Genomic DNA, 24,311 nt, shown 5'->3' on the forward strand with positions numbered 1-24,311 from the left:
TACCTGAGGCTATGAACACTCTCGAGAAAATCGTGACCAAAAAACACAACTGTGTATGTGCTTTTGTTTTTCAAGAAAAAAGTCATTTTATCCTAAAGCAGTTCTCAAAATTTTTTGTTCTTTTATAGACTTAAAACTCCAAAAAGCTTTGTTTTATATCAATCAATATTTTTTTCCAAACACTGTTAATCTTTATTACTCATGTGTGCAAGCAAAACACAAATACATGTTTTTTCCTTTACTACTTTTGAACATTTCTTTTTTTATTATTATTAGTTGTTCAAAACATTATAAAGCTCTTGACATATCATATTTCATACATTTTCAATCAATATTTGTTGCATTAATAATTAAAACAAAGAAATAGATCAGTCCAGGAGAACTATGTGACTTGCACAGTGATGCTAAGATGTGAGAAAGAGAGTTTTACTGTGTTAACTATAAAAAAAAAACTGGGCATTATTTTTTAAAAAAGAAAGAAAGAAAGGGAAGGAGAGAGGGACAGAGGGAGGGGGAGGGGAGAGGGAGGGAGGGAGGGAGGGAGGGAGGGAGAGGGAGGGAGAGAGAGAGAGAGAGAGAGAGAGAGAGAGACAGACAGAGAAATAACCAAAGTGAAAACTCCAATAGTAGATGTGACATGACAGAACAAAAAAATCAATGAACTTCAACATAAGCTAACATATGCAACTCAAAAGAAAAAAATTAAGAAAATAAACATTGCCTCAAAGAAATATGGACACCATTAATCACACCAACACTCATGTCATGGGAGCACCAAAGCTGATAAGAGAAAGGGGCAGAAAATCTGTTGGAAAAAAATAATGCTTATTCTTTTCCTAAATTCAATGAAAAACATTAATCTACATATCTAAGATCAAATAACTCCAAGTATGATGAATATAATACACAGAGAACAGTAAAATAATGTGAGATAAAGGAAATATACTGAAACAAAAAAAATATTCATCATACACAAGGGGAAAAAAATGGAGGCTAAAAGAATGACATATTCAAAATATAAAAAGGAAAAAAAACTGTCAACCAAGAATTTTATAGCCAGGAACAGTTTCTTTCAAAAATAAAGATATTCCCAGATAAACAAAAATAGAGAATTAGTTACCAGCAGACCAGTCTTAAAACAAATGGCATTTCATCAAGATCAAGAGTAACCCTGAGTAGCAATGTGAACACACAGACACACAAAGAGCCCTAGTAAAAGTAACTCTATAATTATACAGTATAAATATATATTTCTTCTTCACGTTTCTCTTAACTGATTTAACAGCTGACTTCTCAACTGCATAAAACTGTATGCATAATTTGTAATGGAGGACACATAGTATGTAGAAATATAATTAATTGACCATAAGAGCACAAAAGGGAGTTTATGAGCAAAGCTATACTAGAATCAGAAAATGACACAAGATGACAGCTAAACATCCAGCAATAAATGAAGAAAATCATAAATGGAAAATAAAAAGATTAACATAACAAACTCTATAAACATATTCACTCCTTTTTCTTAGCTTCTTTAAAAGGACAAAAAGTTGTAACTATGTATTATTATATTTATAACATGTAGATATAAGATTATAACAATATAGCAAAGAAAGAATAGAGCTATATAGGAGTACTATTTCTGTATCTCACTGGAATTGAGTTAAAATAACAGATCTGAAGCAGTTCTGAGAGCAAGTACTGCGACAAAACTTTTGAAAAAGATTATTAAAGTAATTAAATATTGCACTAGAAAATAATTAATGCAAAAGAAGATATAAAACAGGGGCTGGGGTTGTGGTTCAGCGGTAGAGCGCTTGCCTTGCACATGTGAGACCCTGGGTTCCATCCTCAGCACCACATAAAAAGATAAACAAATGAAATAAAGGTGTTGTGTCCAACTACAACTAAAAAATAAATATAAAAAATTTTTAAAAAGATATAAAACATATAAAAAACAAAACAACAAATATAAATCTAATTGTATATATAACATTAAATATAAATGAACTGAACAATCCATTCAAAATGCATAGACTATCAAACTGGATAAAAAATAAGATCCAATGATGTGGTATCTAGAGGAGGTATTTTATATTTAAAGACAAAAAGGTGCTGAAAGTAAAAGGCTAGAAATATATATGTATCATGAAAAGAACAAGCACAAGTTGGAATAACTATATCAGACAAAACAGACAATTCTAGAGATAAAGGAGGATATTTTATGGTGGTAAAAGTGTCACTCAACCAAGACTATATAATTAATATAAAAATACATACTCCTAACAACAGGGTACAAAAAGACATGAAACAAAAACTATTCATTACTCAATAATGAATAGAACAACTACACAGAAGACCAAAAAGGAAATAAGAGACTTGAAAAAAAATATATCAGCTAACAAGACCCTAGATATGTATAAGATTCTCCACCAAACAACAGGAGGTACCTATTTTTCTCAAGTGCACATGGAATATTCTCCAGAAGAGACCACGTTAAGACATAAAGGAATCCTCAATAAATTTTAAAAAACTGAAATCATACAAACTATTATCTCTGACTGCTACAAAATGAAACTAGAAATGAATAAGAGAAGAACATTTGGGAAATGCACAAATATATGGAAATTAAACAACATACTTCTAAATAACCAATAGTTTAAGGAAAAAATCTCAAGGGGAAATTTAAAAAAATATATATGTGAGATGAATGAAAATGAAGACACAATACCAAAATTTTTTTAGATAAAGTTAACACCATGCTTGGAGGGAAATTCTATAAAAGCCTACACACACAAAAAAAAAAAAAAAAAAAAACCAGAAAAAATCTTAAATCACTAATCTAAACTCCCACCATAAGACACTAATAAAAAAAAAAGCAAACTAACTCAAAACAAATAGGAAAAAGGAATAAAGATTAGATCAGATATAAATGAAATGATAGAAAATAGAGAAAATGAATAGAACAAAGAGTTAGTTTTTTGAAAAGATCAACAAAATTAACAATCCGATTGAAGAACTAAGGAGAGTCAAATTACTAAACTCAAGCATTACCCTAGGACCAAAGCCAGCTAAAGATCTCACCAAAAAAAGAAATAAAGAAAATTACAGACCAATATCCCTTATGAATACAAACATAAAACTCCTAAAAAAAATACTAGCACACCCCCATAGTATAGTAAAAGAACTATATATTATAACCAAATAGGTTTTATCCTGGAAATGCAAAAGTGGTTCAATATATGAAAATCAATCAATGGTAATATACCGTATATAAAACAGAACTAAATGGGAGGTAGAAATGATCATATCAAGTGAGTGAACATTAACTCATAATATGATATCTTATTTTCATGCAAAAGAACATCAGAAGAAAATGACCGATCAATATCTCTTATGAATACACATGCAAAATCCTCAACAAAATCTAGCAAACAGCAGCTGGCAAAAAAATAAAAGGGCTATATATTATGGACTATGACCAAACTGGATTTATCCCACAAATACAAGATTGCTTTATATCTTAAAAATAATTAATATAATACACTATATCAACAGAATAAGGGACAAAAACCATTCTGATCACATCAGATGTGGAAAAATCATCTAATAAAATTAAAAACTCCTTTTTGTGTGTGTGCCGAAAGACCATTTTCATTCAAGTTTTCAAAATACACCTGCAAAAGTACAATTCCAAATTTTACTTTAAAAAACATGTTCTCATCATGTTTCTTTGTCTAAAAATAACTGGGAGATTGAAATGTAAGTTTTTCTACCCAATGTTTCTAACACATTGAGAAATAAATCTATTATTTAACATTCTCTTTTTAAATGAGAGGTTATTTTTTCTTTCTTTTGCATTACAATTCTTATTACACATATAGAGCACAATTTTTCATATCTCTGGTTGTATATAAAGTATGATGTTCACACCAATTTGTGTCTTCATACATGTACTTTGGATAAAGATGTCCATCACATTCCACCATCCTTACTAACCCCCTGATCCCTCCCTTCCCCTCCCACCCCTCTGCCCTATATAGAGTTCATCTATTCCTCCCATGCTCCCCCTCTCTACCCCACTATAAATCAGTCTCCTTATATCAGAGAAAACATTCACCATTTGTTTTTTGGGGGGATTAGCTAACTTCACTTAGCATTATCTTCTCCAACACCATCCATTTACCTGCAAATGCCATGGTTTTATTCTCTTTTATTGCTGAGTAATATTCCATTGTCTATATTTACCACATTTTTTATCCATTCCTCTACTGAAGGGCATCTAGGTTGGTTCCACAGTTTAATTATTGTGAATTGTGCTGCTATAAACATTGATGTGACTGTGTCCCTGTAATATGCTGTTTTTAAGTCCTTTGGGTATAGACTGAGGAGTGGAATAGCTGGGCCAAATGGTGGTTCCATTCCCAGTTTTCCAAGGAATTTCCACACTGCTTTCCACATTGGCTAACCCAATTTGCAGTCCCACCAGCAATATATGAGTGTACCTTTTCCCCACATCCTCACCAACTCTTATTGTTGTTTGTCTTCATAATAGCTGCCATTCTGACTGGAGCAAGATGATATCTTAGAGCAGTTTTGACTTGCATTTCTCTAATTGCTAGTGATGATGACATTTTTTCATATATTTGTTGATTGATATATATCCTCTTCTGAGAAGTGTCTGTTCAGGTCCTCAGCCCATTTATTGATTGAGTTATTTGTTTTTGTTTGTTTGTTTTTTGGTGCTTAGCTTTTTGAGATCTTTATATATCCTAGAGATTGGTGCTCTATCTGATGTGCGAGGGGTAAAAATTTGCTCCCAAGATGTAGGCTCTCTATTCACCTCACAGATTGTTTCTTTTGCTAAGAAACTTTTTAGTTTGAATTCATCCCATTTATTGATTCTTGGTTTTAATTCTTGCACTGTAGGAGTCTTATTAAGGAAGTTGGAGCCTAATCACAGATGATGAAGATTAGGGCCTACTTTTTCTTCTATTAGACACAGAGTCTCTGGTTTAATTCCTAGGTCCTTGATCCACTTTGAGTTGAGCTTTGTGCATGGTGAGAGATAGGGTTTAATTTCATTTTGTTGTAAAAAAAAAAAAAAGATCTCAACAAACTAAAAATACAAGAGAGCTTCCTCAACCTGATAAAACACATCCATGAAACTCTTACCATAGTTTAGAGTACCAGTTCCTCCATATTCTCACCAATATATGGTATAATGATCTTTTTTTTAACTAAACTTTTATGATTATACACACACACACTCACATATATATATATATTAGTTGTATACACACACACACACACACACACACACATATATTAGTTGGAGATGGACAAAATACCTTTATTTTGTTTATTTATTTTTATGTGGTACTGAGGATCAAACCCAGTGCCTCACACACGCAAGGAATGTGCACTACTACTGAGCCACAACCCCAGCCCCTGGTATATGATCTTTAAATTTCAGATGTTCCAACAGTGTAGTGGTTTAACATTGTGGTTTTGATTTGCTTTTTTTTTTTTGGTATAGGGGATTCAACCTAGGGGTACTTAAACATTGAGCCACATCCCCACATTCCCAGCCCTTTTTTAATATATTTTATTTAGAGACAAGATCTTGCTATGGTGCTTAGGGCTGGCTTTGAACTTGTGATCCTCATACCTCAGCCTCCCAAGTCACTGGGATTACAGGTATGTGCCACCTTGCCTGGCTAATTTGCATTTCTAATGAATAATAATGTTAAACATCTTTTCATATGCTTATGCCCTTTGTGTGTCTTCTGTGAAGTGTCTGTTCAAATCATCCTTTTTTTTGTTTTTTGTTATAATTCAGTGTCAAAGACTTCCTTTTATGCATCCTGGATGCAATTTTTTTTAACTAGATACAGATTTACAAATATATTCTCTCAATATGGAGCTTGCTTTTTCATTCCTTAACAGTATTTTAGAGGCAGGGAGGATAATGGGAATCGAACCCAGAGGCACTTTGTCACTGACCTACATCCCCAGCCCTTTTTTAATTTTTTATTTTAAGATGGGGGTCTCACTAAGTTGCTTAGGGCCTTGCTTAGTTACTAAGGCTGGCTTCAAACCTGCAATCCTCCTTCCTCAGCCTTCTGAGCCACTGGGATTACATGTGTGGGCCACCATGCCAGCCCTTAACAGTATTTTTGAAGACCAGATGTTGCTAATTTTGATGAAGTCCAATTTACCAATTTTCTCGTTTATGTTATTATGCTTTTGGAATATAGTATTTAAGAAGTTTTTGCCTATCCCAAAATCACAAAAAAATTTTCCTGTTTTCCAGTTTTAGTAGTTTTCCATTTTACATTTAAGTTTATGGTCCATTTTGAGTTAATTTTTAAACATAGTACAAAATACAGATCAAAGTTATTTTGCCTGTGGAAATCCAATTGTTCCCCCTCCATTACAAATAAGATTCCAATTCTACTGAGTTGCCTTTTTATCATTGTTAAAAAGCAATTGACCATACATAAATCTATTTATAGGGTCTCTATTCAATATCATCAATTTATTTGTGTTCCTGACGCAAGTACCTCTTTGTCTTCTTGTATCTTTATAATAAATCTTACAATCAGGTAGTATAAGTCCTGCCACTATGTTCATCTTTTCCCAAGTTAGTATGGCTATTCTAGATCCTTCATACTTCCATATAAATTTTAAAATCAGTTTGCAAATTCTACAAATTTTTATTCAGTGGGGATTGTAATTGAGATTTTTTTTTGATCTATTGACAAAACTGGGGAAAACTGACATTTTAATACTGAGTTTTCAAGTCCATGAACACAGCATACGTATTCGCTTATGTAGGTCTTCTTTAATTTCTATCAGTAATGTTTTATATTTTTGTCACATCTTTTGTCAAATTTATCCCTAAATATTTCATATTTTCAAAGTTATCAATTTTTAAATTTCAGTTTGATTGTTCATTGCTAGCATACAAATACAATGTTACTGAATTCACTTATCTGTTCTATTAGGTTTCCTATAGATTCCACAGAATTTCATACTTTCCTATATCGATGATCATATTGTCTACAAATAAAGTTCCCAAATTGCCTAGGGTGACTTCAAACTTGCAATTTTTCCACCTCAGACTCCAGAGTAGCTGGAATTATAGGACTATACCACCACACCCATCTAGATACTTTTTTTTAATGGCTTCATTGTACTGGATAGAATCTCCAGTATAATGTAGCATTAAAAATGAAGTGATAAAAATATCCTTGCAATTTGGTGTCAACATACCTTATATATAATCAGAGATATGATAAATTATGGTATAATGGTGTATTAAGAATTGTAATGCAAAAATAAATAAATAAATAAATTTTTTTAAAAAAGAACATAATTGTGATTCTTATGTGCGAGATATTCTTAGGCATTAAATGTAATCAAAATATTTAAACATTAAAAAAAATAACCTTGCTTTATTTCTGGCTTTATAAGAAAAACATTCACTCATTCATTACCATTAAGTATAATGTCAGCTATAGAATTTTCATAAATGCCCTTTTCAAACTGAGGACTTTCCATTCCTAGTTTCTGAGGAGTTTGCTTACTTTTTGACTTTTTTTTGTTTTGTTTTGTAGTACTAAGGATTGAGCCAAGGGCCTTTAGCATCCTAGGGAAATGCTCATCACTGAGCTACATGCCAGCCCCCCTATTTTTTATAATTATACATAATAGTGGGATTCATTATGCCATATTTGTATATATACATAACATAATTTGATCAACCTCGTTCCCTAATACCACACAGTCTTTTTTTTTTTTTTTTAAGTTTCGTCCATGATTTCTCTGCATCTACTGAAATAAACATACAGGGTTTTTTTTTTTGTCTTAAATGTTCATTTTGGTGAAAACGTTAAACTGATTTTTTTCAAACATTAAGCCTGCATACTTTCTTAAAATAAGGCCCACCTGATCATGATATGTGTATGTGTACATATACATTATATATCATTTTAATATAATATATACGTGTATGGATATATCTTTAGCTATATTCTATAAATGACATATATTTTCATATTAAATCCATGTGTGGATTTAATTTGCTACAATTTTGTCTCAAGTGTTTAGATTAATATTCATGAGGAATGTTGGCCTACAATTTTTTTTAAAGTAATGTTTACTCCTACCCTACCCCCAGTGCTGGAGATTGAACTAGTAATGTCTTGATTAATTTTGCTAATCAAGGTTAATGTTAACTCAAAATGAATCAGAAAATATTCCCACCTCTTTAATTTTCTAAAGAGTTTTTGTAAACTTGGTGTTGATTCTTCCTTAAGTTTTGTAAAATTCACCAGAAAAAGCACTTGAGTCTCAAGTTTCTTTTAAGGAAAGAAAGCTTTAACAGCAAACTATATTTCTTTAATTGATAGAGAACTATTTGGTGATCTAAGTGAGCTTTGATACTTCATATCTTTCAATAAATTTGTACATTTCTGCTAGGTTGTCCAAACTGACAAGAGTCCTTCTAAATATTACCTTTTCTAACATTTATAAAATCTACTGTAGTGTTAACCTTTCTTATTCCTGTTACTGGTAATTTGTATCTCTTCCACCCACTCCCTGCTCAAGGTTTATCAAGAACTTGTGTTTTGGTTTTATTGATTTTCTCTACCTCTTTCCATTTTCTTTTTCATTGCTTCCCATTCTAACCTTTATCATCTTTCTTCCACTCTTTGGGGTTTCATTGGTCCTTTTTTTTACTTCATTTACTTAGAAACTGAAATTCCTTTCTAGTAGAGATAGTCTACAAATTTCTCTTTAAATAGATCTTTAGCTGCATTCCCAAAATTATATATTGCATTTTCATTTTATTCACTTCAAAATACTTTCTAATTTCTCTTGTGATTTCGTGTCTGACATAGGAATTATTCAAAAGTATATCATGTGGTGACTAAATATTTGAGATCCTTTTCCAGAAGGTTTTCTTTTTTTAATTTTTTAAAATTTTAATTTGTTATATACGACAACAGAATGCCTTACAATTCACATTACACATACAGAGCACAATTTTTCATATCTCTGGTTGTACACCCAGAAGGTTTTCTATTATTGATTTTTAATTTTATTCTCTTGTGATCAAAGGACGGTATTGTGGAAAGTGTATCACATACTTCTCAGGGAGAAGGCTGAAAAATTCTGACACTGAGGAAAATAATTTAATAAAATAATAATATAAACTGACAGGCCAGCTAAAGGATAATTAGGAAATAACAAAATGTCAATTTGAATACTAAAATATATATTGGTGAGCTAATACACCTTGGATTTGCTTCAAAATAATCCAGAGTGAGGGTGAATGGAGAGGGGGAAAGATCAAGCACAACTGAAGCTAGACGATGGTTCATACTGGTTCGTTTATTATTTTACTTTTTAAAAAAATATTTATTTTTTAGTTTTAGTTGGACACAATACCTTTATTTCTTTTATTTATTTTTATGTAGTGCTGAGGATTGAACCCGGGGTCTCGCGCGTGCAAGGCAAGCGCTCTACCGCTGAGCCACAACCCCAGCCCCTATTTTACCCTTTTAAACATTTAAATTTTTCCAAAATAACATGATGCAAGGTGCTGGCATCTCCCGCTCAATTTCAATTCTTCCACGCTGCCGGCGGCCCAGCGCGCCCTGCGCGTGACCTGACTCCTCAGTCACGCCGGCTGCCAGCAGCTAACCTTCGCCCCCGGCACCGCAGCCGCACGAAGCCAGCAGGCCTACGGCGGATCCTCGGGACCTGCGCAGCGGGCGACGCTGCAGCTACATCGGTCAGAGACGCCCCGGCAGCCACACCCACCGGCTGCGTGGTGACAGCTCGCTGAGCTGACCGCCTCACTGACAGGTGCGGCCGCCCGCTCTGCCCCTCCCGGCCGCGGCCGGAGTCCAGCCGCCCACTAGCGCCCCCGTCCGCCCCCGCGCGCACCACCTGTCGGGCCAGTGCGCGCGCGGCCAGCGGTGGACACCCCGCCCATACACCGGAGGTATTGGCAAGACGGCCCGAAGTCCCGAGAAGAAAAGAGTTTTACCGGAGAGTGGGCCCCACGCAGGCGGTGTCAGTGCTCTCGATCTCCTGCAAGATCCGCTCGTGCTCCGGAACGGTGCCCAGGGCCTCGCCGCTCTCCGCCATCTTGGCTGGAAGCTGAGGAGCCGGCGAGGCGCGGCGCCGCGCGAACGGCGGGGGCGAGCGGCAGGTGGCGCGAGCGCGAAGGGCGGGGCGGGGCGGGGCGAGGGGCGGGGGCGCGCCAGCCGGAGGAGAGCAAAATCGCCTCCAGCTTTCTCCCACGACGTGACCCTGGTTGTCTAATGCCTGCCTGGCCTTTGGGCTGTAACGTACACTCTTGTATTCTGTGTGCCAAGGTAATGAAGGAGGTAGCCCTTCGTCACCCTCAATCTGTAATAAAGGATAGGGGATCGCTGAACAAGAGGCCCTGATATTCTTAGTGATGGGAAGTCAGGGAAAGGAAAACATACACTCACAAAAAGCAAAACTGTGTATGGAAGTTAAGTTTATTTTAGGAACGAATAAAAAAAATCCTGATGAGGACCGATCAGGGTGGTTTTGTTTCTCCTGCCCAAAGCAAGTTCACAGAGGCCATTAAATTACATATCATCTAGGAAATAATCACAAACTTAAGAAAAAGTAAACGACAGGAATTTAAGACACTTAATAGCAAATATACAAAAGAGGCCCAGAGCAATGTGTGATTTTATTCCAAAGTCCTTGAACCCAAGTGCCCCCAGGTAGTGGTAGCTGGGATGAGAAGAGGTGGGCAGCAGAGTGGTGGAAAGAGAAGTGGGCGGCTTGAGCAAAGGTACCTGTGTAGAAAAGTCCTGCTTAACAACATGTTTGTGGGAGTAAACCAGTTTGTCTTGATCAAAGAAGCCACCGAGTAAGATTAATCAGGGACAGAGTGTGAACCTAGCCTGAGGAACAACTATTTACTGGCCTCCATTAATCCAGGGCTTTGAGCTTCCCTTTGAGTTGGCCAGCCCTGTCACTATCCGCTCCTTTCAGTGAGCCTCTGCTAGAAACCGGTCTCCTTCCTCCTCCCCACTGTAAGTCCTGGGAGATGAAATTGCATCATAGATAAGAGCATGAGTTCTGAAGTGTCTTCAACTGAGTTCTTTGGATTAATGTCACTGCACAGTTGTGTGACACTGGGCAAGAATCTAAACCCTTGATTTCTTAGCTTCCCCATCTGTAAGTGACAATAATAATAGTATCTACCTCATATTGCTGTCTCATATTAATTTTCTATTGCTGCTATAACAAATGACTACAAATAGTAGCTTAAAACAACTCAGGCACATTATCTTACAGTTCTGCAGGTTAGAAGTCTGACATAGTTCTCAATGGGCTACAATATAGGTATCAGCACAACTACATTCCTTTCCAAAGACTCCAGTGGAAAATTTGTTTCTTTGACTTTTCCACCCTCTAGATGCTGCCCATATTCCTTGGCTTATGACCCCCTTCCTTTATGTTCAAGGCCACATTACATCTGATCATTCCTCTGTAGATACATCTCCCTCTGACTCTTAGACAAGAAAAAGTTTCTCTGCTTTTAAGGATCCATGTAATCGGATTGGGCCCCACTGGATAATCCAGGACAATCTTCCAACTCAAGTTTATTAACTTTAGTCACATCTATAACACTCCTTTTGCCATGTTCCATTCACAGGTTCCAAGAATTAGGATGTGAGCATATTTGAATGTTCATTATCTTGCCTGCCACACTTTGTAAGGGTCTTTTTTTTAAAAAAAAGAATTTTTTAATATTTATTTTTTAGTTTTTGGCGGACACAACATCTTTGTTTTTGTATGTGGTGCTGAGGATCAAACCCGGGCCGCACACATGCCAGGTGAGCGCGCTACCGCTTGAGCCACATCCCCAGCCCCTATAAGGGTCTTATAAATATTATTTATTGCCCCTTCTATTAATCTGAGTCTCTGTCCTTCTTGGAAAATGCAACTCAAAATTTGTTTGCTTCATGAAGATTCCCAAAACTAATCAATCTTCTCCAATGACTACAGACTCAATTTAGCACATTTATCCACTCCACCAATTGTTTTAATAGTAATCACTGATTTTGAATTGATCCTTTTTATACACTTGTGGGTTTTATTTGTTTTATATACTTGATCCTCCATGGAAATTCACTGCACATTGGCATGGAAAACCAAGTAATCTCTGCTACATACAACTGCCCATTTCATCAGGAAACTCCATTGCAAGCCAGTGTGAATTCATCAAACTTCACCCCTGTTTTCACTGCCTTGATGGTACAAGAGACTCCAGACCTCCCCCTGGGAAACCCCACTTCCTTGTGCTTTAAGAATACACAGAAACAGAAAGTCTCTTCCCCAGTCCACCAGCATTGGCACACCATGGTAAGGTCCTTGAGTTCAGATGACTTTTTTTTTTTTTTAATTTCCAGCTTCCTATACTTCCTCATAGAATTCTGCACATAGATGAGAGGAAACTGGAGGGGTTTTAAAACCAAACAGTGCTGAAGCTCTAAACCCATCAAAATGATTTCAGAATGAATTAGAAAAGAACATTCCAAACAGGTCTGAATAGAAGGTAGGAGTTTGGATTAATCTGTGTTTGGTGACAATTCAGAATTGAGACAATATAAAATTGTAAAAAATTTCTTCAAACTTGCTCTTCATATATTGACAATAAATATAACATCTTAGGGGCTAGGGATGTGGCTCAACAGTATTGTGTCCAATTACAACTAAAAAAATAAATATTAAAAAAATATATAACAGGGGCTGGGGTTGTGGCAGTAGAGCACTTGCATGGCACGTGCAAGGCCCTGGGTTCCATCTTCAGCACCACATATAAATAAATAAAATAAAGGTATTGTGTCTAACTACAACTAAAAAACAAATATTATATATGTATATATATATATATATATATATATATATATATATATATATATATATATATATATATAAAACATCTTTGTGCTTGCTTCAGCAGCACATATACTAAAATTGGGATGATACAGAGAAGGTTAGCATGGCCTCTGCCCAAGAATGACATGCAAATTTGTGAGGTTCCATGTTTTTCATCTCCTGCCATCACCTAGCTGCCTGCACCTATCCTTTAGAGAGATGGGGTTCATTAAAGGAAATTGAACATTGAAAATAATAATAACAGTAGAAGTTTATTGTATTTAGTCCCCTTGATAGAAACTACAACACTGGCAAAGAATGTTACCTGAAATTCCCTGATGCCTGCTTTTACCAAGAGCTCCAATGTAAGAAACAGTATAAACTGTATCCACTTCTAGTTGTTAAAAAATATATATCCTTAGATCAAACCAAATCTCTTTGTACATATAAATTGTTCTTTTAATCAAATCATAAAGAACAACTTTTTCCTTGGCTAACTGCTTCTTTGATTACTGAGGCTCCAGTACCCATTGTTAGCATACCCCCACTGCAGGTTCAGGGGAGAGAATAAGCCTTTTGAAAACTGAATCTGAAACTGAATCATAAAAATATGAGTACAATTTTTATCTCCTCCTACAGGGAGAATAAAAAGCTAGTCCTCTCTGGAGAAGACAGCAGACTATTCAGCTCAGAGGGTAAACACAACCAGAATTCATGGCTCTGCAAAGTAGAACAAGGCAAGGTAAGGCACATAGATAGCACAGGCTAGCTCCCTATTTGACAACCCTCTCCGGGAGTAGTCCTTTCCTGAGCAATTGTTATCAAGACCTTTTCTCCTTCTCTTCAATCCTGACACCATCTATGGAAACCCAAACCCCAATACCCTGCTCTGGGAAGCCAGGCCTGCTTAGGCACTTCTCTTACCAGGCCTGTTTCAACACCTGCCCATAGAAATTAACTCAACATAGCAGTAGTATCATCTCAAAATTCAACATGGAAGGAAGTTCATTTACCACTTCTTCTGTAACAGTGTTTGCTGTTTCCTCTCTGTGACTTCTGATAGTTCTGTTAGTACCTGAAAGCTTTTGCTACGACTTTAAAGCTAAGTACCCAAAATAACTAGATTTTTTTTCTTAGTACTGGAGATCAAACCCAGGGCCTCAAACATGTGAGGCAAGCGATCTACCATTAAGCAACATTCTCAGCCTGCTCACTGTAGGATTTTAATCATGGACATAATATAACAAATATATAAATGTGGGGAAAAAAAGCCTACCCAAAAGATAAATAATTTAATTATTCTGGTTTGAGGAGGGGTAGGCGGGGTAGGGGACATAAGCATTTCATGTACATGTTGGTGGCAGAGGATACTGTCCTTTCAGTAAACCACATAACCCAGCATTTAACATCTTCTTTAATAAAATGAGAATAAGAGCCGACCCACAAGCCAGACATGGTTGTGCACACCTGTAATCCCAGCTAACCTGGAGGGGGAGGCAGGATGATTGCCAAGTTCAAGGCCTGTCTCAACAACTTAGCAAGCCCCTGACTCAAAATAAAAAATAAAACAGGCTTTGGATGTAGCTCAGTGGTAGAGCATTCCTGGGTTCGGTTCCCAATACCCCCCCCCCAAAAAAAAACAGTCACACAAATGGTACTTTTTCTAACCATTGACAAAGTAATGTGATTGTGTATTTGGGTCTGTGCACCTGAATCTCATTATTTGTGAACCCCTAAAGGATGGAAAGTCTGAAATTTGTTTTCTGCTGTTATAGAGGAGGAAAGAGGAACACATCTTATTTCCAGATCCACTTTACTTAGTCCTCTGAGTCTTGTAAGGCAAGTGCCATTTCATGGTCCTTGGAGGGAGTGTCCATCCTTTGAGGCACATATTGTGGTGGCAAATTGCTAAGTCTATCTCCACCTCCAGGCAGTGCTCCTAAGCCAGACACAGGGACCTTGTAGTACTGTTCACCCAGTCCACTATCTGGCATGTAGTAAGAGCTCCATTAATATTTGTAAAATGAATTATCCACATGCAAATATTTCTCATGTTAAACTTGATCTTGTAAAAGCATGTTTTATGAAGTAGGATACATCTCTACAAAAAGATTCTCCCCTGCTCCTGGCTATCCTACAGCAGACTTCTGATCTTTATCCTCTTGAGATTTTGCTAAAAGCATTCAAATGTTTCTTAAGGAGTTTTACAGCCCTTCATGTATAATTGCAAAACTGTAACAAAATGTAAAGCACAAGTAGCCTTTATACATTGGTTCTAATAAATTAACCCTTCCGGGGTGCTTCTAGCTGCTTATCAGTGGCTGATTATCTGATAAGCAGCTAGAAGCACCCTCGAAGGGTTATTTTATTAGAAGCTAGTCTTCCTGATTAGCTTCCGCCTTCCTTTGTTGGTGCAGTGACCCCAAGTGGCCATATTTTGCAAATGCAAGAGAATAAACAAAGCCCAGCCCATCCTGGGAGGATTCCTGCTACTAAAGGATGTTGAGGAATTTGCTGTTCCATAAAGATCTAGACCCCACATGGAGAACAATAGAAGGAAATTTGAATTTGTGGCCAAATAGAATAATCTTTTCATTAAATATGACCCAGTCCTCTGAGGAGCTGAAAGGTAATTAGCCTCCAGTTTTATTCATGCAAAAACTCTTTATTAAATGTTTGCAATTAACTAGGCTCTGTACTAAACTCCCAGAGATGGCAGACTCAGGGATCTTTGACCTATTCAGTTGTCCTTGGTTTAATACCTGCCATCACCATTTCATAATTCTTAATAATTTTTTAACAAAGGAGTCTGAATTTTAATTTTGTACTGAGCCCAACAAATTACATGGCCAGACTTACCCTTAAACAATGCCCTTAAAGTTCTATTAGCATGCTCATCCCAAACTAAACATTTTTAAATCTACATAGTAATTAAAGAGTAACATGATTTTCTCTGAATTTCATTCTCTTTCCTTCAGAGTTTTCGTCTCAGCTTATTACACAAACTATTGTCGCTTCTCCTCTTACTTTCCTTCTCTTTGTCGTTGCTTTTTTTTTTTAACTTACCATCCTGTCCAGTGCACTCTCCATTCCTGTTCTTCTCCACTCAGCTTCCTTTAATGTCCTTTGCCCATTTTTCCCTTTCCTCTCCTCTCATTAGTCCTATTTTTCTTTCTTTCCTCCTGACCAAAAAAGTTTAGAAACTTTGTAGATAATGGAATGAAACAAAATAAATATAATAGCTGATATTTACTCCCCAACCACTCTCTAAAATAACTTCCCTGTTTTGTTATTCTTCGTAGTACTTGTTTTCCATTTTTTATGTGTAGATTTCTGGTTCCCCTCCCTAAAATGCAAGCTCCCTGTAGGCAAGGAATTTTTAGGTCTTGATCTAGCTGTATCAACAGGACGCCAACCATGGCCTGACATATTCTAGTAGACCATTATTATGTATTTACTGAATGAAATGAGTGAATAAGCGTTTGCTATGAATGAGACATTACATTGAATACATTTCATGCCTGATTCAAACAATCCTTTAGATGCTCTTTTAGCGATTATAAAGGCAGATTTGAAACCATGTCGTCGTTCCAAAGGCCTTTCACTTAACCACAAAATAAATAAAGCTGTCTTTCTAGTTGAAATACTTGGTTCAGAAACATTTTTTTAAAGTTGTGTCTAGAGTTGTAATGAAGATCAAAAAGCTAATAGTATTAGTTTAATGTCCTTCAATAATTGGGCAATTATACCACCAACTCTAATCAAGGACCCAGGCTTTCCTGAGGTTTTACAGAGGCAGCAGGCCTCAGTCATGGTTGGACCTGCATTTACTTTTGAACTGTTTCCCCAGACTCTATTTTATACCCACAACATGTAGCATACTACACCATTCTCATTAGAGAATAAATAAGGTCATGATATTGCATTAGTATAAAATATAAGCATTCAGAAATATGATTTCAATAATTATATATTTCAAAATGCTAAAAGAGTGGATTTTAAATGTTCTCATCACAAACAAAGATAAATATTCAAGGTGATCGATATGTTAATTAGTTTGATTTAATCATTCTACAATGTAAACATTTCAAAACATCACATTACACCTAATAAAAGGTCTGGGGGTATAACTCAGTGGTATAGCCCTTGAGTAGTATGCACAAGGCTGTGGGTTCCATCCCCATCACCACAAAAGCAAATGAACCAACAACAAGAACAAAAAAGATTATACCCAATAAATACAATTATTATTTGTCAATTTAAAATAAAATTTTAACTAGGTACAGTGGGTCACTCCTATAATCCCAATGACCCAGGAGGCTGAGGCAGGATGATCAGCCTGGGCAACTTAGCAAGATCCTGTCTCAAAATTTACAAAAAGACTGGGGAAGTATTTCAGTAGTAAAGCATCCTTGGGTTCAATCCCCAGACACACACACACACACACACACACAAAAAAAAAAAAAACTTAAGTAAAATAAATAATTATTTTAAGAGAGAATTTTAAATGTCCTCAATACAAAGAAATGATATTTCTGAGGTTATTGATATACCAATTACCCTGATCAGATCATCACACATTGTATACATGTATTGAAATGTCACACTGTGCTCTATCAATATGTACAATTACCATGTGTCAATTAGAAATAAAATATATTTCAAAAAAAGGAAAAAATTTAAATAGTGATTACCCTGGACATTTCTTTCTTGGTCACCATTTACGGTATTTCTCTGTGCCCTTAAGATGTAAATTAACTCTACATCTTATCTGAGAAACTGTTCCTTTAGGGGGAATGATTCTTAGGGGGCAAAAAGAAAGCAAGAAAGGAAAGCCAAATATATCTATTATCTGTCTGAACCTGATGAGATGTTTAAAAGGATTTTGTAGACTTCTATGGTCAATTTGGTTTAATTAAATACTGATATTTGGGTTTCAGGTATATTTCTGAGATCTCTACTTTCTCTATTGGATCGAACAACTGCCTTTATAAATTAGTGAGCTTTTGTACCTGACTTGTGGCTAAAATTTTAAAATAAAAACTACAAAATTTCCTTTTTAAAAATTCACATGACAAGATTCCCTACCTACTTAGAATTTCAAGATATTGTACCTGTTTACTTTGTCAAGATTCTGATATACATATTAAAATATGAATGTATTAAATTATACTGAAATATATATCCCAGATTAGACAATAGTAGTAGCAGCTAATATTTCCTAAGCATTTACTATGGGCCAAGCAACACTATGCTGAGCACTTCATGTCCACTAGGGACATTTTATTATACAGTCTGTTACAGTGTCAGAAACTAAAGCCAAATCATACAATTAGTAGGTGTCTATTCCAGATCGAAATCTAGAACTTTGATCTTCATATACTTGCTAGAATAAAATATGATATAAATCTTACATTTCTGTAAGATTTCAACAGCAAGAGCATTCGGGAATATCTATAGCTGAATGTAACTAGTTCACTTATTTTTGTTTTTATGTAATCCTAAGATTTGTATAGTATTTACAGTTTGCATTTTTATTTTTTAAAATATATTCTGTCCTTTTCTAAAAGCATGTTATCTTCATTCCTAAAAACTTTAAAGTCAAAGAAATATAATATCCTGTTTGCTATTAAAAATTCATGGTCAGATTTTGGAAAAGAGCCCAAGAGAGGCTGTGAATACAAGTGTAAAACAATTATGTTATCATAAAACAATTACAAAAATTTCTTCTGGTACGTCATCTTGTACAATTCCCTTTTCCTCTTATTTTTTTTCCCAGCCCTCTGCAGTCCCTTTTTTGGCTCTGCCCTCCTCTACCTCCTACTAACTTTGTAGTGCCCTACAGTGTAGCTACAATCTTCTTATCAGTTAGGCTCAGTTACAGCAACAAAACACACACGTTGACTTTTGAGCCAAATCAATTCAGACCTATTTTCAGGGCCTGGTCCAAAGAGCTAACAACACAACTGCAGGACCCCCAGGAGGCATAATGAGTCCCAGGCTATTTCTGGCCTGAGTGGGATCTAATGATGAAAGCTGGCAGTTTGAAGTTCTAGTGTGAATATGGCAAATAAAGGTTTTGAACACTGCTATGGCCCTATTAGGACCATAGCTTCTATTACTAAATTTGTCAGAATCATCTTGGAAGGAAGAATTCAGACAGCAATTATCAATGCATCTGAATTTAGTATTAGTTGGTTGAGAATTTAGAATTAGTTGGTTGAGACCCATTCATTATCTTCCTTGTTGAAGGAAATTGGTAATGCTGAATCAAACTGGTATTAACTGTTTCCTTTAGCACAACTCCAACAGCCATTAAGGGACAGACAGGTCCTCTAAGGGGAAGAGCTGGCAAGAAACCAGTTGTATCTAAAGCAAGTAGAGGGACTGGAGTTAAAAAATCAAGAACCCCAAACAAAATGAGAACATCCTGTGGAAATTAGCAAATGGTTGCAACATGATGAAAACAGTGATACCCAGGGCGAAAGGATTTGGGCAGCAAAACCAAGTCCAATCCCCACCTGGTGGTTAGATTCAGCCTTCGAATATTCTGCCAGTGGCAACACTACTAGTAGCTGTGGGCCTTTATCTTTCCCTTATCCTTTTCTCTTAAGTGCAATCACCATCCCCATGAGTTCCATTTTCCCACCCTGAATTTATTCCCCAATTCAATTTGTACAACTGTTTGAGTTAGCTTTAACAAATGTTTCATTGGCAACAAATAACAACAAAAACCAATGGTGGGGAGGGGGGAGGGAAACATAGTATCTCAGCTCTACCCTGAAACTCTCCTTCAAACTTAATACTAGAAACTTAACACACCGAATAAAAACAAATGTAAGACCTCAGAATCATCTGATTTTTACCCACTCTTGCATAAAGGGTGCCAAAGATGCTGACCCAAGGGCCTATGGAGGGAGTCAGGTAGGAGACAGGATGGTGGGGAGCTCTGGGAGCAGACACATAATGAAATCAGGAGAGGAAGGAATACAACCTGAGCCTGGTGGAGGAGACTAGGCCATTGACAATCCCTGCCAAAATGACTCCTTGTCCCAAAAAACCCACTGACAATTCCTCAGATACATATCAGTTCTCCCCATGATGAATAGGGGTGAGCGTGTCAGGAAGGTCGGCATGCTCTGTGAAAGGACAGAAATTGAGTCTTACTCAGGTAACTAGTGGAACACCTCTGAGTTCTGAGTCACTGAACTCTCTGAGCTTACCCTATTGTAGAAGCAGACCCCACCTAGCCCTGATATGAACACTGAGGTGACCAAAGCACCTCAGATTCCTACTTGAAAAAGAAGGTGACAGGGAGGGGACATTTACAGAGTTGAGAACATGTGAGTTAAAGTGATGCCTAACTTCCATGACAGGGAAAAGCAAGCAAGGGAACTCTCCATTTTCCGACATTCTCCCTGCCTCAGTTCCCAGGTGCACGGTCTTCCCTGTCAATGTTTCTCTGACATCCTCAGCCCTATCATTTCAATGCCCCAACTTTTCTCTCGATATCCATTCCAAGGCCTCAGAGAGGGGCCATTATGGCTCTGAAAGACAATCAACTTCCTGCCAAACCCCTTAAGCTTGAGTTTTAAAATACTTTTATCTTCTTTGCTGAAATAACAATGTTCTTTCCAGACCGCCTCCTTGCTTTTACCTCGTAAGGTTATATTAACTCATAGGCTCATGAATCAGTTCAACAAATATTTCTCCAGCTACTATGTACCAGGCACTGTGGAAATTTCTACAGAGGATACTAAGCTACAAGTAAAACACAGGCCATGCCCTCAGGAATCTTCAGCCTGGAAGTGATTATAACCTAAATCATGTGACACACACACACATACACACACACAAGACTAAATGCCTTGGATTATCTGGAACTTCAACAAATGGAGTGTTCACACCTAGTAGGAGGAAATAGGAGAAGCTTAATAGAAGAAATCATTTGAGCTGGTATTGAAAGTTGGGTTAGGTTTTCAGCAGACAGAAGTAGGAGCAAATAATAAGAAAAAAACAATGATGATCTCCAAAGGAAAAAATTTCTATGCATACTGTCAAGTAATAAACAGTCCAGTTTGATCAAAATGGATGTCCTGTATTTATTTTTCAAACTTCATTTTCTATCTGGCCAAATGAGCTGATGATGTGTTCCATAGAAACAGTTTCACTGGAAAACCAATGGCATGTATAGGTATTTTTAAAAAGGCATCAAATGCCAGTGTAAGATATCTTCATCTAGTAAAATGACCAAAGCAACAGTTGTGTCTAACATTGACCCAGATACAGTCTGTGGTCTGTTCTGTGACTCCATTATATTCCCCAAAATAGCCCTTGCAAAAGAGGGCTCTAACCCAAACGCAAAGCTAAAGGGGGCATTCCAAGCCCACTGGGTTGTGGTGACAGGACAGCACCCGGGGAAGGTATCTGTACTCTCTCTACTCAAAAGAGTGCTGCAGGAAGAGTACTGTGACTTCCAGATGGCAAAGATGTAGTTAGGAAGCTAAGGTGGAAGCTGGTTCTGGGGATATTTGTCCTAGGAATAGAGGAAAGAAAACATGCAACAACCCAGGCAGGAAGTCAAGTCTCCCACCAGAGAAAGACAGCATAGAAGATAGTTGTGGATGGATAAAGTCTGTGGATGTTGGCCAGGGGTGTGAGACCAGGGGAAAGGTAGAGAGGACCAGGGGTTGAAGGCTGAGCATTCTGCAGCAAAGGCCGCAGTAACTAAAACATGTGTAGACCCCCTACACTCCCTCTCACTTTCCTTTAAACTTCTGACCTAGCCACAAGGCAAAAGCACAAGTTTTAGAAGGAGCTGGTTGGTATAAAGTACAGTACAGTACAATGTATATCCCATATGAAGAAATTTATTGTTTCCCATTTCTAAAAGGCAGTAGTTCTTTTATCTATTGAATACAGTAAAAATTACCTACCTATGAAGGGGCACCAAACAGTTATGATGGAGCTGTAATTATTTCACAATTGCAACTACATATTGATATTCCAGTAACTAAGCAGTAAAACACAACAGTTTTCTGTGGCCCCAGCACTACCCTAAGCCTTTCGAAGACATTCAAACTATGTTTAATACAAAATAAGATTCAAATATAGGGGAGAAATTTATTCAGATTTAAACTATAGTGGGTTTCAAAGCACGTGGCCCTAAGACATTCTTGGAAAGAGGGAACGTTTCAAAAATCCTTCCATTTAATCTACAACCTTTAGTCAACAAATATTTATTGATTGTCACTATCATATGCAGTGATTGGTATCTTGTTCCCATACTGATAATTGTCATATCTAGGCAGACACTCAGAGAGGATTAAAATTTCAAAGTTGCCCTTTAACACAAAGACACACTGTCTTTAATTTTAATCCTGTTCTTGAACTGTGCAAATTAATACCCGTATTACCAAAGAAGCTATTTTTAAATCTTATATGAAAATTAAAAAAATACAGATCTGAGAGGTCAGGATATCCAAGAGAGCAGCAACAACATGAAACAAACATTCTATATTTTTTTCTACAACTTATATCTACCCAAGTATAAATTGGTTTCATTGATATGTCTAATCATTATAGACATTTTTTCACTTAGTGATATTGTAAAGAAAGATATTTTAAAGAAAACAATTGAAACCTCACATAAACAAAGACAAAATATCTATTTTGAGATGGTATAGGTCCTTTTTGGTCACTTGAAGGTCATTTATATTTTTTAACTATGTGGTAATGAATTAAGAAACAAACATAATGTAAAAAAGTAGATTAATTATTTATTGTAATTTCTTTAAAGATGAGCAAACTGTGAGAATAAGTGTATACAAAGCTATAACTGTTCTTTAAAAATATGGGTTTTTTAAATTCTGTTATTTTTATAAAGTATAAAAGGAAAATGGAAAGACCGTCTTAGGCCACCAAAGAAGAAACAATGAAATCTAAAGGTGCCCTACCTTAGCGTAGCTTCAATGGGCAGCTCAAAAGACTGAATCTCAGCCAGGACATTCTCATAAGTTTGATCTGTGTCTTCTTCCAACATTGCTCCATATGCCCCTGGTCTTCCAGCTGCAGACATCCGATTTTACATGAAAAATGATTGTAATTTATAAAATAAATGCAAGTTCCCTTACAATTATTATAAGGAGTCTCTGTTCACCCAAAGAAGCAACAAAAACAAGCTCACTGTCTGATCTCATGCTATCAGAGTCCTTGCTTCCAAGAATGTTGCACAGCTGTTGCTGTCCTGTGTCTACTTATAACATTTTACTTATTATTAACCTTGACACAGTTCAGAAAGTTCCTGCCTAATGCCTGCTATATTTATTCACTTGTTTCTCAAAGTAACTATAAGTAGGAATTGGAACCATTGTAATTATAAAAATTTGTTAAATACATTTGATTTGATGGGCATTTATTTTAATATATTAAATGCATAATTTACTGCATTAATTATGTTGACATATGTTCCTGATTATTCCAGTACCTCTGCCCATACCCATAAACCCAGGAAGGCAACTTGCCTAGGAAAAAATGTAATGTCCTATGGAATGTGATTCTGAGGTCTTTGGCCTAGTTCCTTGGACCCTGTGTCCTTTGCTTCTCCACCCTACTCTATGCTGTGTGAGTTCCCTCCATTCTAGGGCCTTTAGTTCTTTTCCCTCATGTTCAAATGCATAATGCTCCTAGAGGCATTTAGATTTTAATCCTTATCAGTCACTTACACCTCACTGTGACAGAGCTTGCCGGATCCATTCTTCAGAATAGAGTTTGCTTGGGAAGAAGACAGATCATGAAGATGTCAGAATTCAAGAGAACTGGTTGCCGCTGAAAGAAAGAATAAGTGCAGGAACCAGAGGCCCAAAATATCCATGGAAAATTACCTATCATCAGCCCCAAGTAAGCCTAAGAGACTAAATGTGCATTTGTACCAGATCTTCCTTAAATGAGTTTATCCTCAGACTTTCTTGCTCTGAGTACAAGAAAGTGGTTATTTAAGGAGATGGGTAGTGACATTCTTTCACGTGAAGCTATTATTTTTAATAGCTCTGAAAAAAACTCATGTTCTCATAAAAATATAATAGTCAAAGTGTGATATGACCACAAGGCATTTGACATACATAGCATCAGTTTGTTACTCCTGTCTGCATCCATACTCTGGCTGGCACTTCACTGTGGGCCCGGTATTTGTTCTTTTTTTTTTTTTTTTTTTGGATTCTTTGAATTTTTATTTATTTATTTTTTTAGTCATACATGATCGGTATTTGTTCTTGCACTATGACTTTGGCCTTGGCCATGTGATATCTGTTGGCCAATGATGTATGAGCTGAAGGGACACTGTGTGAGTTCCTAGCCTAGGCTTTGTAGGA

At 36.5% G+C, this 24,311-nt stretch overlaps 1 protein-coding gene and 1 non-coding gene across 2 annotated transcripts in view; one reads left to right on the top strand and one right to left on the bottom strand.

Annotated features, from left to right (window-relative positions):
* Nucleotides 1-10,183, bottom strand: part of Exoc6 (exocyst complex component 6) — a 198,346-nt gene extending 188,163 nt beyond the window's left edge. Inside the window, exon 1 of the mRNA XM_027939970.3 lies at nucleotides 10,061-10,183. Coding sequence (XP_027795771.2) covers nucleotides 10,061-10,161 — 101 coding nt within the window. The 5' untranslated portion in view covers nucleotides 10,162-10,183. The remainder of the gene's footprint in view (nucleotides 1-10,060) is intronic.
* Nucleotides 10,184-13,011: 2,828 nt separating this feature from the next.
* On the top strand, nucleotides 13,012-13,116 carry LOC114096498 (U6 spliceosomal RNA). Its single transcript, XR_003583440.1, has one exon. It is a non-coding gene; the product is annotated as a U6 spliceosomal RNA (small nuclear RNA).
* Nucleotides 13,117-24,311: the final 11,195 nt, after the last annotated feature.

The sequence above is a fragment of the Marmota flaviventris genome, chromosome 4 (genome assembly GCF_047511675.1).
Source record: "Marmota flaviventris isolate mMarFla1 chromosome 4, mMarFla1.hap1, whole genome shotgun sequence".
In the NCBI taxonomy this organism is placed as follows: Eukaryota; Metazoa; Chordata; class Mammalia; order Rodentia; family Sciuridae; genus Marmota; species Marmota flaviventris.